The 13,828-nt window shown below is 43.1% G+C and overlaps 1 protein-coding gene across 1 annotated transcript; it reads left to right on the top strand.

Annotated features, from left to right (window-relative positions):
• Positions 1-614: 614 nt before the first annotated feature.
• Positions 615-13,589, top strand: LOC138349828 (cytochrome P450 2J6-like). Its single transcript, XM_069318354.1, has 12 exons — positions 615-734; positions 2,252-2,345; positions 3,777-3,900; positions 6,029-6,159; positions 6,756-6,925; positions 7,430-7,575; positions 7,986-8,073; positions 9,607-9,727; positions 9,943-10,123; positions 11,250-11,368; positions 11,726-11,866; positions 12,370-13,589. The coding sequence occupies exons 1-12, from the start codon at positions 630-632 to the stop codon at positions 12,567-12,569; spliced, it is 1,620 nt and encodes a 539-aa protein (XP_069174455.1). The 5' UTR covers positions 615-629; the 3' UTR covers positions 12,570-13,589.
• Positions 13,590-13,828: the final 239 nt, after the last annotated feature.

Below are 13,828 nucleotides of genomic sequence, written 5' to 3'. Positions count from 1 at the left end.
TCCATTCCATCCACCCGCCAAACCCCCAGCTGTTTATAAATGAAAAACGGTTTACACACGACTCACAACTGCTGACATCCGAACACTTCCGGAACAAGTGCTTCACTCACGTTCTCTGTTCGAACCGCAATTCAATAAATGCTTCACCCACGTACTACAAATAATCAGTCAGACGCCTCACCTAACCCTCGCCGATATAAATATACATACAATTTTAATGTATATTAATAATATTAATTTATATATTAGAACAAAGTTTTTTTTAATGGGTCTTAGGCACGGCCGCCGCTTTAACCAGCTTAGCTACAGAGAGAGAGAGAGAGAGAGAGAGAGAGAGAGAGAGAGAGAGAGAGAGAGAGAGAGAGAGAGAGAGAGAGAGAGAGAAAGAGTGAAACCCACAAAATAGTATATTTTTATCCTATACACACACACACACACACACACACACACACACACACACACACACACACACACACACACACACACACACACATACACACACACACACCCCCAAACACACCCACACACACCCACACAAACACACACACACACACACACACACACTCACATACACACACATACACACACCCCCAAACACACACACACACACACAAAACAACATTCTCACGATGACACGACCAACAAGCTTATCTCAAGGACCAGATCTCAAGATGCTACTCCCCCCCACACTCCATACCAGCATCTTCGACACTAATACACCTTCCTACTGCCAGGTAAGACAACCCTCATTTGCATAATGATATTGTATAGATTAGTATTTTTTTAGTGTATTTCATGATACATTTACTGAACATGATGTTCCAGTGGTTTTGTATGGGAGGAGAATGTGATTTTGTGTATATATATACAATGTGTATTGTGTTGGTATCCCTGGTGTACTGGGGGCTGTGTACAGTACCCATGGTGTACTGGGGGTTGTGTACAGTACCCATGGTGTACTGGTGGTTGTGTACAGTACCCATGGTGTACTGGTGGTTGTGTACAGTACCCATGGTGTACTGGTGGTTGTGTACAGTACCCATGGTGTACTGGTGGTTGTGTACAGTACCCATGGTGTACTGGGGGTTGTGTACAGTACCCATGGTGTACTGGTGGTTGTGTACAGTACCCATGGTGTACTGGTGGTTGTGTACAGTACCCATGGTGTACTGGTGGTAGAGTACAGTACCCATGGTGTACTGGGGGTTGTGTACAGTACCCATGGTGTACTGGTGGTTGTGTACAGTACCCATGGTGTACTGGTGGTTGTGTACAGTACCCATGGTGTACTGGCGGTTGTGTACAGTACCCATGGTGTACTGGGGGTTGTGTACAGTACCCATGGTGTACTGGGGGTTGTGTACAGTACCCATGGTGTACTGGTGGTAGAGTACAGTACCCATGGTGTACTGGGGGTTGTGTACAGTACCCATGGTGTACTGGGGGTTGTGTACAGTACCCATGGTGTACTGGTGGTAGAGTACAGTACCCATGGTGTACTGGGGGTTGTGTACAGTACCCATGGTGTACTGGGGGTTGTGTACAGTACCCATGGTGTACTGGTGGTTGTGTACAGTACCCATGGTGTACTGGTGGTAGAGTACAGTACCCATGGTGTACTGGGGGTTGTGTACAGTACCCATGGTGTACTGGGGGTTGTGTACAGTACCCATGGTGTACTGGTGGTTGTGTACAGTACCCATGGTGTACTGGTGGTAGAGTACAGTACCCATGGTGTACTGGGGGTTGTGTACAGTACCCATGGTGTACTGGGGGTTGTGTACAGTACCCATGGTGTACTGGTGGTTGTGTACAGTACCCATGGTGTACTGGGGGTTGTGTACAGTACCCATGGTGTACTGGTGGTTGTGTACAGTACCCATGGTGTACTGGGGGTTGTGTACAGTACCCATGGTGTACTGGTGGTTGTGTACAGTACCCATGGTGTACTGGGGGTTGTGTACAGTACCCATGGTGTACTGGTGGTTGTGTACAGTACCCATGGTGTACTGGTGGTTGTGTACAGTACCCATGGTGTACTGGTGGTTGTGTACAGTACCCATGGTGTACTAATAGTTGAGTTCAGTGCTTCATACACATCGATCAGACGAATTTAATAATGATATCTTGATATATATAACGTCACTATCCTCCCCATTCATCACCATCACTACCCCCCCCCCCAATTCATCATCACAATCATCTCTCACGTTCATCATCAGTTCGCTAACCTATTTATTCTTCCCTATAGCAAGTGACGATGTGGGGTACAATCGCTCTGGCTGTGACTGTGTTGGTCATTCTCTGCTGCATGGCTAACTTCAGACCTTCTGGCTTCCCACAAGGTCAGTACTGTCTCCTTTGGTCTTTTGGTCTATCAGCCTCTGGAGGGTTATTAAGGTCTATCAGCCACTGGAGGGTTATTAAGGTCTATCAGTCACTGGAGGGTTATTAAGGTCTATCAGCCACTGGAGGGTTATTAAGGTCTATCAGTCACTGGAGGGTTATTAAGGTCTATCAACCTCTGGAGGGTTATTAAGGCCTATCAGCCTCTGGAGGGTTATTAAGGTCTATCAGCCACTGTAAGGGTTATTAAGGTCTATCAGCCACTGTAGGGTTATCAAGATCTATTAACCACTGTAACGTTAATAAGGTCTATCAGCCTCTGACTATAGGCAGTATATATGATATAGGCTGGTTGTTCCACCTTAGTTTTACAGATGATATGGGACATAACAAGACATAACCATATATGCCAATAATTGGATGCTTGTTTGATGTGCAGTACTTCGGCTATATCTAATCTCCAATTATCGCCGAATTTGACTAGAAATCAGGTGTTGGTGGCCAGGATATCTCCAGTAATGATTTGGTTATCTATAGATATGTGATCTTTAACAGACCAGATCTTTCTTTGCTAGCTTGCGGGGGTCGAGCTCTGGCTATTTGGTCCCGCCTCTCAACTGTCAATCAACTGGTGTACAGGTTCCTGAGCCTATTGGGCTCTATCATATCTACACTTGAAACTGTGTATGGAGTCAGCCTCCACCACATCACTGCCTAATGCATTCCATTTGTCAACCACTCTGACACTAAAAAAGTTCTTTCTAATATCTCTGTGGCTCATTTGGTGTGATTAATTCCACCAGAATAGTGGACAGAGACAGAGAGACGATTGGAAACTAGACATAGCCGAAGCATTTGACATCAAACATAAGCCATACAACTCATAAACTCTAAATTTTTATTGAGGAAAAGTACATAGATGAGTTAGAAATATAATGTTGGGTTTGTAGATAGAGTTAGTACATACAATACCTAAAGCCACTAGTACACATAGCGTTTCGGTCTACATAAAGAGCTACATATGTGCGTACTACCATCTACTGTATAATGCAACAGTTTAGCTGTTCATAGGAAGGATGTATTCTTGTATTAAATGAATTGTATTGTTGTATTATGAGGTGAGTCACCGTCAACTTGTGAGGAGTTAGCCAACTGTTGTGGGTTGTATCCTAGGGAATTATTACCATTACTGTTGTATTATAATCAATACATAAAGAAATCCCAATATTGCACATCTGCTATTCCCCAGAACGCTCGGTCAAACCCCTAGACTGTTCCAACAAAGTTTAATAACAATCCCAAAACTACCTCAGTATACCCAAAAATTTCATTTACAGAAAAACAAATTTTTTCAAAGAAAACATATTTTAGCGTATCCTATTTTATATTTTGATTTTTCTCATATTTTCTTTTTCTCCCTCTAACTACAGGACCTTTCGCCTTGCCTCTCCTGGGGAACATTGTCTCTATCCTCCTTTACAGCCCGCCGGTGGCGCTGCAGAAGTTCGCTGACAAGTATGGAGGCATTCTCAGCTTCAAGACCTTCGGTAGATGGTTAGTTTGTGGTTTCTAATTGATATATTTATTTCTGTGTGTGTATATCACGAAAATAAACACGTTATTAAAAATATGCCAGTGTCAGACCACGGAGGAAAATTTTAACAGGAATTTCCTTATGTACTTTCGTATATTAATACATCTTCAGAAGGAGTCCTTCTGAAGATTTAATATACGAAAGTACTTAAGGAAATTCCTGTTTCAATTTTCCTCCGTGGTCTGACACTGGCATATTTATTTATATATATATACAAGAAGGTACATTGGGATTGTGAGGATACATAGAGCATAGTAATTATATTCTTGTAAAGCCACTAGTACACGCAGCGTTTCGGGCAGGTCCTTAATCTACACTTTCGCGCTTGTCGAGTTCTGAAAAAAAAATACTGGATGTGCTTTCGGCGTTGCGCGCGCCTAAGCGGTAAGACCGAAAAGTGTATACTCTTTTGACTGTCCTGACACTAATTATAGGCGCACGTATTTAAATTTAGTATCACTGTGTTCGCAATAGAATTGTCTATAAGAACATACCTATAAAATGCCGCCAAAGCATAAGGTATATCAACACCAAATAAAAACCTATTCAGATCACTTGCCGAGAGCGCCAAACACCAACAAAATGTTTCCACTCTCTTAATGGTTGTGAAGCCCACAGTTGTGCTACAGCGTTAATTTGGGTATCACTGATATCGCAATAAAATTCTCTACATGGACATATGCATATAAATATAGATTCAATGTCGTAGCCCACCCAAAACAGTGTGGGAAGTGGCCGAAGTGTTTCCCGCGGCGGCATATCGGCGAAACTCGCTTTGAAAAGTGTATATTCAATTCACTGTCCTGACATTATTTTTCGATGTATGTATATCATTTTTGTTCCTATGTGTTCGCAATAGAATGTTCTATAAGAACATAAGTATTAAAGGTCACATAAGGATGCGTTCGATCGGCAACATATATAAAAACTACGTCGATTATACTCGTCGCGTCATTAATACAATTGTTTTACCACGATGATTCACTCCCACGCCGTTCTCTTTAATAAGCTGTTCGGCTATTAGAGAAAACGTAAATTTCATGGTAAACATTTGTAAACTATCCCCAAGTTGATCGGATAATAAATGGATTTTATACAATATTTCTTCTCGTGACTCGCGAGCGCGGCACACCAGCGTAGTCAGTAGGAACGTTGGTGACGACTATGTTGTCACCAAAGCACGAAAGTGTAATTAAATTAATTAATTAATTAAATTAATCTAAGAAAATCTAAGAAATTTTGTGTTTCTGCCCGAAACGCTTTGCGTAATAGTGGCTTTAGGCATTGTATGTACTAGCTCTTATCTATAAATCCACCAATGTTTGTATCACATCTTGGATGTATGTACTTTACCTGAATAGACATTTAAATTTAGTCCTTTCAACATGTTGACTTGAAAGGGAAAGAAACTCTTTGTAATCAATGATAAAATCTTTCGGTCAAAGCGGAGGACTCGAACCTGGAGCCCGTCTTCAGAGTAAATCCATTACCGTGAGAACACCTCCACCCATCAAACCACTTAGATAGCTAACTAGATGGTCTGCAAACTAGTTAACTAGATGGTTATAACTTATCTGTGATGGTCTGAAAGCATATTAGAGTGTCAGTATTAGTCTACATGTAAACTCGCAAGTGAATTTTTGTCCTAAACAGAGATTATTCTCAAGTTATGACTTTATTGTATTTTAAATCACTGGTTTAAAATATATAAACTATATGCTGAAAATGTTTTCTTTGAAGAATTTGGTTTTCTGTAATGGAATTCTCGGGTACACTGAAATAATTTCCGATTTCCATATTTCACATTATCGTCAATAATATATTTACTAACGTAACCAAACGTAATGAAACTTAACCTAACCCATTCTAACCAGACCTTAACTTAACCTAACTATGGATAGAAAGTGCTGAGCAAACCATGTCGAGCACATACCCAACAGCAATGACTGTTACAAATTGTGTGAGGCTGGCGCCAAGTTTCTGGCCTCGAACCTTGACCACACATCCCATCAATATGCATATGAATTATGTTTTTCTTACAATATTTTCTAAACTGTACTGTTAATCATGTTTATGATGTTTTGGAAGGAATGTGTTAATCACTGACGTGGAGATCATGAAGACAGCGCTGGCCTCTTCTGTCTTCTCTGATCGCATTGATTTGCTGCTCTTTGATGTCAGAGACCAGATCATCATGGGAGACAAATGGGCTCGTCTAGGTGAGTTGCTGCGGCTCTGACAACACAAGAGATAAGATATATACAAGAGTTGTTACATTCTTGTACAGCCACTAGTGCGCGTAGCGTTTCGGGCAGGTCCCTGGAATACGATCCCCGCCGCGAAGAATCCTTGTTACAACCAAGTACACATTTTACTGTTGCGTAACATTTACACGTACGTACGTACGTGTACACAAAGTACATGTACACAAAGTACATGTACAATGTACACAAGCTTGTGTGGAAGGTAGTAAAGGAATAGTTTGTAGTTTTACGACATGGTATTAGATCCCATATGAACTCTTTTTTCAGTGGTAGTAGATCCACATACTAGTAACTATGGATAGTAGCCACGTTTCTCTCTCTCTAAAGAAGCAGATGACTAGTCTCTTGTTACTCTTCCCGTTTTCATTAAAACAGGACTTTCATAGCATTAGCCTTATACAAGAGTCGTCGTCTAGCAGAGTCCCCCATCATGTCCAGAAGACAGAAAACGGATCATCGACAGCCTATCTGTTTTCATTTTCGATCAGGATTTCCATGTTTTACATACTAAGTCGTCTCAGCGTTAACTCCTTCGTCTGCGACTCCCTCAGGTATCATCAGCACCAGCGGGGAGGTGTGGAAGAATCAGCGACGCTTCACGTTGAGGTCCCTGAAGGACCTGGGCTTCGGTCGCCAGAGTATTGAACCCATCATGCGGAGCGAACTGGAGGACCTCCTGGAATACTTCAGCCGAAGACAAGGCCAGAAACTGGACATTGGAGTGAGTACCTTTCTTCTACATTGTTGGATTGAGCTCCTTTACCAAGGGTAGTATAACCAAGGCTAGTTCAATCAAGGCTAGTCCAATCAAGGCTAGTCCAATCAAGGCTAGTTCAACCAAGGCTAGTCCAACCAAGGCTAGTCCAATCAAGGCTAGTCCAACCAAGGCTAGTCCAACCAAGGCTAGTCCAACCAAGGCTAGTCCAACCAAGGCTAGTCCAATCAAGGCTAGTCCAACCAAGGCTAGTCCAATCAAGGCTAGTCCAACCAAGGCTAGTCCAATCAAGGCTAGTCCAATCAAGGCTAGTCCAATCAAGGCTAGTCCAACCAAGGCTAGTCCAACCAAGGCTAGTCCAACCAAGGCTAGTCCAACCAAGGCTAGTCCAATCAAGGCTAGTCCAACCAAGGGTAGTCCAACCAAGGCTAGTCCAACCAAGGCTAGTCCAACCAAGGCTAGTCAAGAAAGTATAATGTCTAATCCCTGTTTACAACCTTCTCCTTCCAGCTGGTGTTCAACAAGAGCATTGTGAACGTCATCTGGGCCTTGGTTATAGGCAAAAGGTTTTCCCACACTGATGCTCGACTTCACCAACTAGTAGACAAGGTGAACAAGATGATCCAGTCCTTCAACCCCTTCCATCCTGCGCTCCAGTAAGTTACATGTCACTTTTATCCTGGAGGATCATGTCGTGGAGGAACATATCCTGACATGCTGCTCTAAGGGGATGGGGGGTTGGCTTCATATAAGATATAGATGAGATATATCTATGTTAAAAATGATGTAGTTTGTGAAGGAAACTATCCTTATTAAGTCTACTCATAGCCCACTCGATAGAGCTTCGGCCTTACACACACGCCTGGGCACCACTGTTCGAGCCCCCCCAACAGCCCAGGCGAATAATATGTTTATCTCCACATAAATGTGGATGACAATTTATTTTCAGGACTTAATGTTTTATTCACGTGGTTCTTGTTTTCTTATTATCATAATTACTGTTGTTATTATATGTTAACTTTCTTTTTGTCTCATTCACAGGTCCTAATTGTTTGTTTGTTTACAGATGGCGTTGGTTTAAGAAGCTCTTCCCGAACTTGAAGATCATTCGGGAGACTGAAGGATACATGGTGAACTTTCTTAAGTTCATTGAGGTTGGTTGAGGCAGACAAAGCCAGATTCACGAAGCAGTTACGCAAGCACTTACGAACCTGGGGCCAGATTCACGAAGCAGTTACGCAAGCACTTACGAACCTGGGGCCAGATTCACGAAGCAGTTACGCAAGCACTTACGAACCTAGGGCCAGATTCACGAAGCAGTTACGCAAGCACTTACGAACCTGGGGCCAGATTCACGAAGCAGTTACGCAAGCACTTACGAACCTGGGGCCAGATTCACGAAGCAGTTACGCAAGCACTTACCAACCTGGGGCCAGATTCACGAAGCAGTTACGCAAGCACTTACGAACCTAGGGCCAGATTCACGAAGCAGTTACGCAACCACTTACCAACCTGGGGCCAGATTCACGAAGCAGTTACGCAAGCACTTACGAACCTGTCCATCTTTTCTCAATCTTTAGCGGCTTTGTTTACAATTATTAAACAGTTAATGAGCTCCGAAGCACCAGGAGGCTGTTTATAACAATAACAACAGTTGATTGGCAAGTTTTCATGCTTGTAAACTGTTTAATAAATGTAACCAAAGCCGTCAAAGATTGAGGAAAGATGTACACGTTCGTAAGTGCTTGCGTAACTGCTTCGTGAATCTGGCCCCCAGGTTCGTAAGTGCTTGCGTAACTGCTTCGTGAATCTGGTCCAAGGCGTCTAAGGGAGTGTTGGTTTGTGTTAATGATAGTTATCAAGTTACTTAAATTACACACTCACTGGAGAAGGCAAGACTTGTAAGACTCGTCCATTATTTAGATTCTATAACAAGATGATATACAAGAAGTATAGAAGGTGAATTGCATCTTCCTTGACTACCAAAAATTGCTTGATATTGTACGGTATAGGAGGTTCCTACAGAACAAAGTGATAGGACTCTCTTGACCCTCCCAATCACTTGGGGTGGACGGTAGAACGACGGTCTCCTTCATGCAGGTCGGCGTTCAATCCCCCGACCGTCCATACAAGTGGTTGGGGCACCATTCCTTTCCCTCCGTCCCATCCCAAATCCTTATCCTGACCCCTTCCCAGTGCTATATAGTCGTAATGGCTTGGCGCTTTCCCCTGATAGTTCCTGTCTTGACCTTGACCCATGAATGACCCTTGACCCCATGAATGACCCTTGACCCATTCAAGTGAACTGTCTCATAACCTTCAGTATAGTTCCTGGTCATTCTCTTTTTCGCGAAGTCTTGGATACGTGTCCGAATAAAATTATTGTTTAAATTATTATTATTACAACTTTGATCTGTATAAAGTTGCATCAGATCGAGAGTGTGACCTGTCAGTCTAAAGGGAGATGGAGCAGTCCGTCTTCCTAAGGTTTCCCAATGACAAGAAAACGTGGTCAATTTAAAGTGGTTTCTCCTAACTTACTAGAGATTCCAAAAGAGAAAACGGGACAGTACGTCACTTTCGCCAGCCGCTTCCATTTTCTAGTACAAGTTTTGGCTTTATGTAACGCGAAATGCAACGTTCTGTGTAGGAGGCCAGGTTGGGTGGTGACAGACTGATGTTCACAGGAGGAGATGGCCCAGCACCAGCTGGAGACTGGCGGGGTGGATGACAGCACCAGCTACATCGGCGCCTACCAGCTGGAGATGAAGGAGGCGGCGCAGGAGGGCCGGGAAACGCCCCTTACACGTGAGTCTGATCTCAATAGTCTCACTCTGAATTTATCGAATGTTTTTCAGATTATATTCCAATATTAAAAGACAAAGACAAACTTGATAACAAATAAAATGTAAAGATAATTGACAAAAATGAGTGTGACCAGGGAATCATGACTCAGCACTTGGATATCACTGGCTATATATATATAATAACATAGTTTTCTATTTTGGTGTTGCTGCCCTCAGTACCTCACCTTAAGGCCAACGTCCTGGAGCTGTTTCTGGCGGGAAGTGAGACGACCTCCACCAGTCTATGGTGGGCCGTGTACTTGCTGGCCAGTAACCCGAAGGTCCAGCAGACCATGCAGGAGGAGCTGGACCAGGTGGTGGGCCGCGATAACCTGCCCACTTTGGACCACATGGACAGGTAAGATAGCAAGTTGTCACATGTCCTCTCCACATCAGCAGTCTCCGTGGTGTAGTGGTAAGACACTCGCCTGGCGTTCCGCGAGCGCTATGTCATGGGTTCGTATCCTGGCCGGGGAGGATTTACTGGGCGCAATTCCTTAACTGTAGCCTCTGTTTAACGCAACAGTAAAATGTGTACTTGGATGAAAAAACGATTCTTCGCGGCAGGGGATCGTATTCCAGGGACCATAGGATTAAGGACCTGCCCGAAACGCTACGCGTACTAGTGGCTGTACAAGAATGTAACAACTCTTGTATATATCTCAAAAAAAAATAAATAAAAAAAATAAACAGATTTAAACGAGTCACCCCTCAGATATTGTAGCTGAGGGGTGACTCGTCTAAATCATCGTGTCACACACTAAGTGCATGATATTTCTTAAATGTGTACTTAAGTCTCAGAGAAAACTGTACTAAGACGCTTGTAGTTGCAGTTAACACCCTCACCAACTCACGATCCGGGTTCGAACCCTGGGTGCGACTGAAAAGCACTCTATAACTGTTGGCCCCTGTTCACCCAGCAGTAATAGAGGAGGTGGTTGTAAAGCAATTAGCCTCTAGTGTTCTACGGGGAGGACACAGCAACTATGCCAAGGCACAGAATGAGTTTGCAAACTGGAGTCCAAAGACTTATGCTCCTATACCTTCTAGTAGTGGAAAAATACATTCTTCTACTGGCAGCAAGTGAGGTAGGGGGACGGATTTCAAGAAGGGGGGAGTCGGGTAGGATCCCCAATGGGGGGGGGGGAAACAGGATCCAATGTGGGGAAGGGAACTGTCAGGAGAAAGCGCCAAGACATTACGACTGTATAGCACTGGGAAGGGGTCAGGATAAGGATTTGAGATGGGACGGAGGGAAGGAATGGTGCCCCAACCACTTGTATGGACGGTCGGGGGATTGAACGCCGACCTGCATGAAGCATTTTGGTTTTATCTGTTGATGGTCGAATTATATTTCTACATCTTTACTCGAATCTTATCAGCTGTTATCAAGTTTACTTTCTCCTCCAAAAATGATTATTTGCCCTTTAGAAATACTTGAGCATTTGTGAACTTGATTTAAGAGTTTCTACTTCCTCCTACAGCGTACCTTACACGACGGCTGCTATCTACGAGGTGCAGCGGGTGGGGGACCTCGTCCCAATCTCTATCCCACACCAAACGTCCCAGGATACTGTCCTTGGTGAATACAATATCCCCAAAGGTCAGGCTCTATCCATCCCGTCCTCTCATCAAGTAGCATACTGATGTTCCCAAACCTCTCACATATTAGTGTTCCAAATACGAACCTTTCACGTACCTTAATGATTTCCTCTCGACCAAAAATGAACAATTCAAATGTTGACCAGACCACACACTAGAAGGTGAAGGGACGACGACGTTTCGGTCCGTCCTGGACCATTCTCAATCGACTTGGGAATGGTCCAGGACGGACCGAAACGTCGTCGTCCCTTCACCTTCTAGTGTGTGGTCTGGTCAACATACTTTAACCACGTTATTGTGACTCATCGCCTACAATTCAAATTCCGTTGTTTACATTCCATTCTTCTGTGTGTGACAGGAACGTGCGTCTTGTTCAACCTGTCAGGCGCTCTGAAGGACCCCAGGTACTGGAAGCACCCAGATAGGTTCTGGCCGGAACACTTCCTGACCCCTGAAGGGAAGGTCTTCAAGCCCGAGCCCTTCCTGCCCTTCGGCTCCGGTGAGGGATGTTGTGATGGGTGTTTGTGTGTTGTGGAGAGACCGCAAGGTGAAGGGGGAGGAGAGAGAGAGAGAGAGAGAGAGAGAGAGAGAGAGAGAGAGAGAGAGAGAGAGAGAGAGAGAGAGAGAGAGAGGGGAGGAAGAGACCAAAAGAGAGGGGAAAGTTAAAAAGGAGATGAGAGAAAGACAAAAGGGAAAAAATAATTGAAGCACAAAATGTAAGCAGTAAGAGAAAAACAGACAGGTAAATCCAGACAGATAAAGACAAAATGACAGTCACCAAAATACATATATAAAAAACCTGCCAAAAAATACATGTTACCAAATCCTTGATAGCCCCAGAAAGCTCTCACTTAAACACCTGTAAACACCACCACCTAATCCCCATCATTCCCCAGTACCGAGACCTTTGTGACGGCGAAGCGTAAGTATGAGATCAATACTAATGTTTACTCATGTCAACGAAGCTTCTCGGGTTAACACCTTCGACTTCCCCACCCACAGGAAAGCGAGTGTGTCTTGGGGAGTCGCTGGCCCGTCTCGAGCTGTTCCTCTTCATCACGACGCTGGTACACAAGTTCTCCTGGAGGCTCTCAGACGACCCCGTCGTCTGGCACAAGAGTAACATCGTTACCCGACCACCTTCCTATACAGTCATCGCTACTAGCAGGAAGGACGACCCCACACCCACCCTCAAGCGATAAGATGGTGGTGCATTGTTTCAGGCGTAGGTTACACGCCTGAAATAATCCATATATCCGCCCGAAACGCTGTGCTTACTATAGTGGCTTTACAAGAATGTAAACACATAATGCTATGTACTCTCATAAACCCAATGTAACTTCGTGTATATATATATATATATATATATATATATATATATATATATATATATATATATATATATATATATATATATATATATATATATATATATATATATATATGGTATCCCTATTGTCACTCATTATACTTTATACACTCGATATACTTGGCCAATATACTTTCAGTAATGAGGAAATGTTATAGCAATGAACTGGGATTGAACATGCGTCTCTGCACTCTCCAGAAACAGTCAAAGACGAGAGTTCAATCCCATCACATTGAAATATTTCCTTAAATACATCACATTATCTTTTTTTGTATTGCCTATAGATATCCATGGATATCTTGGTAAGCTGTGGGGAAAAGATACCATGTCTCTTCTATCAAATTCAAAGTAAAGAAAGAAAAGGGTAATTCTATCCTATTCCTCTATGTAACTTTAAAGTCTTCTCTAAGTAACTTTGTGTAAGGTTCGGCCAGTGGATAAGGCCGATCAAAAGCCCAATTATTTATTTATTATTTATTTATTTATATACAAGAAGGTACATTAAGTTTGAGAGAATACATAGCATAGTATTTACAATCTTGTAAAGCCACTAGTACGCGCAGCGTTTCGGGCAGAATCAATTATGAATCAGTCGGTTAAGCACAGTTGTACATGGGTCAGCAACTGGCAGGGTGACTATGTAAACAGCTTCACCTTTGGCTAGGAAAATCTCGAGTTAAAATAACCAACAACTATTCCATGAAGAAACCCACAAGAGCCGTGACGAGGATTCGAACCCGCGTCCAGAATCGCTCGGGGGGCATTCTCCAGATACCTAAGTCACTGGTAAAAATTATAATAAACATAGAAATTGGATGTCGTCGATGGTAAACTTAAATAAAATTGGCGAAATCATTACATTTTAGTAATTCCTGTTATCTTTATTATCAGTAACAGTATAACTAGTTTTTTTTTACGAAATAGTCTCATAATAATTCATTGTGTCGAGGGGGGACAGATAGCCAGTGTATATATACAAGTTAAGCTTATATCGTGAGCGAATTACTGACCCAAAATACAATACCCCCCTAACCAGCTGACTAACTCCTGGCTACCTATTTACTGCTAGGTGAACAGGGGCATGAGGTGATA

The sequence above is a fragment of the Procambarus clarkii genome, chromosome 90, assembly GCF_040958095.1.
Source record: "Procambarus clarkii isolate CNS0578487 chromosome 90, FALCON_Pclarkii_2.0, whole genome shotgun sequence".
Lineage (NCBI taxonomy): Eukaryota > Metazoa > Arthropoda > Malacostraca > Decapoda > Cambaridae > Procambarus > Procambarus clarkii.
This window is presented reverse-complemented; position numbering and strand designations above follow the sequence as displayed.

Coding starts and splice junctions, on each gene's coding strand:
- LOC138349828 (XM_069318354.1), top strand. CDS start 630: ATGACACGACCAACAAGCTTATCTCAAGGACCAGATCTCAAGATGCTA. Junction 6,926..7,429: donor GCCAGAAACTGGACATTGGA/GTGAGTACCTTT, acceptor TTCTCCTTCCAG/CTGGTGTTCAACAAGAGCAT. Junction 11,369..11,725: donor TGAATACAATATCCCCAAAG/GTCAGGCTCTAT, acceptor TGTGTGTGACAG/GAACGTGCGTCTTGTTCAAC.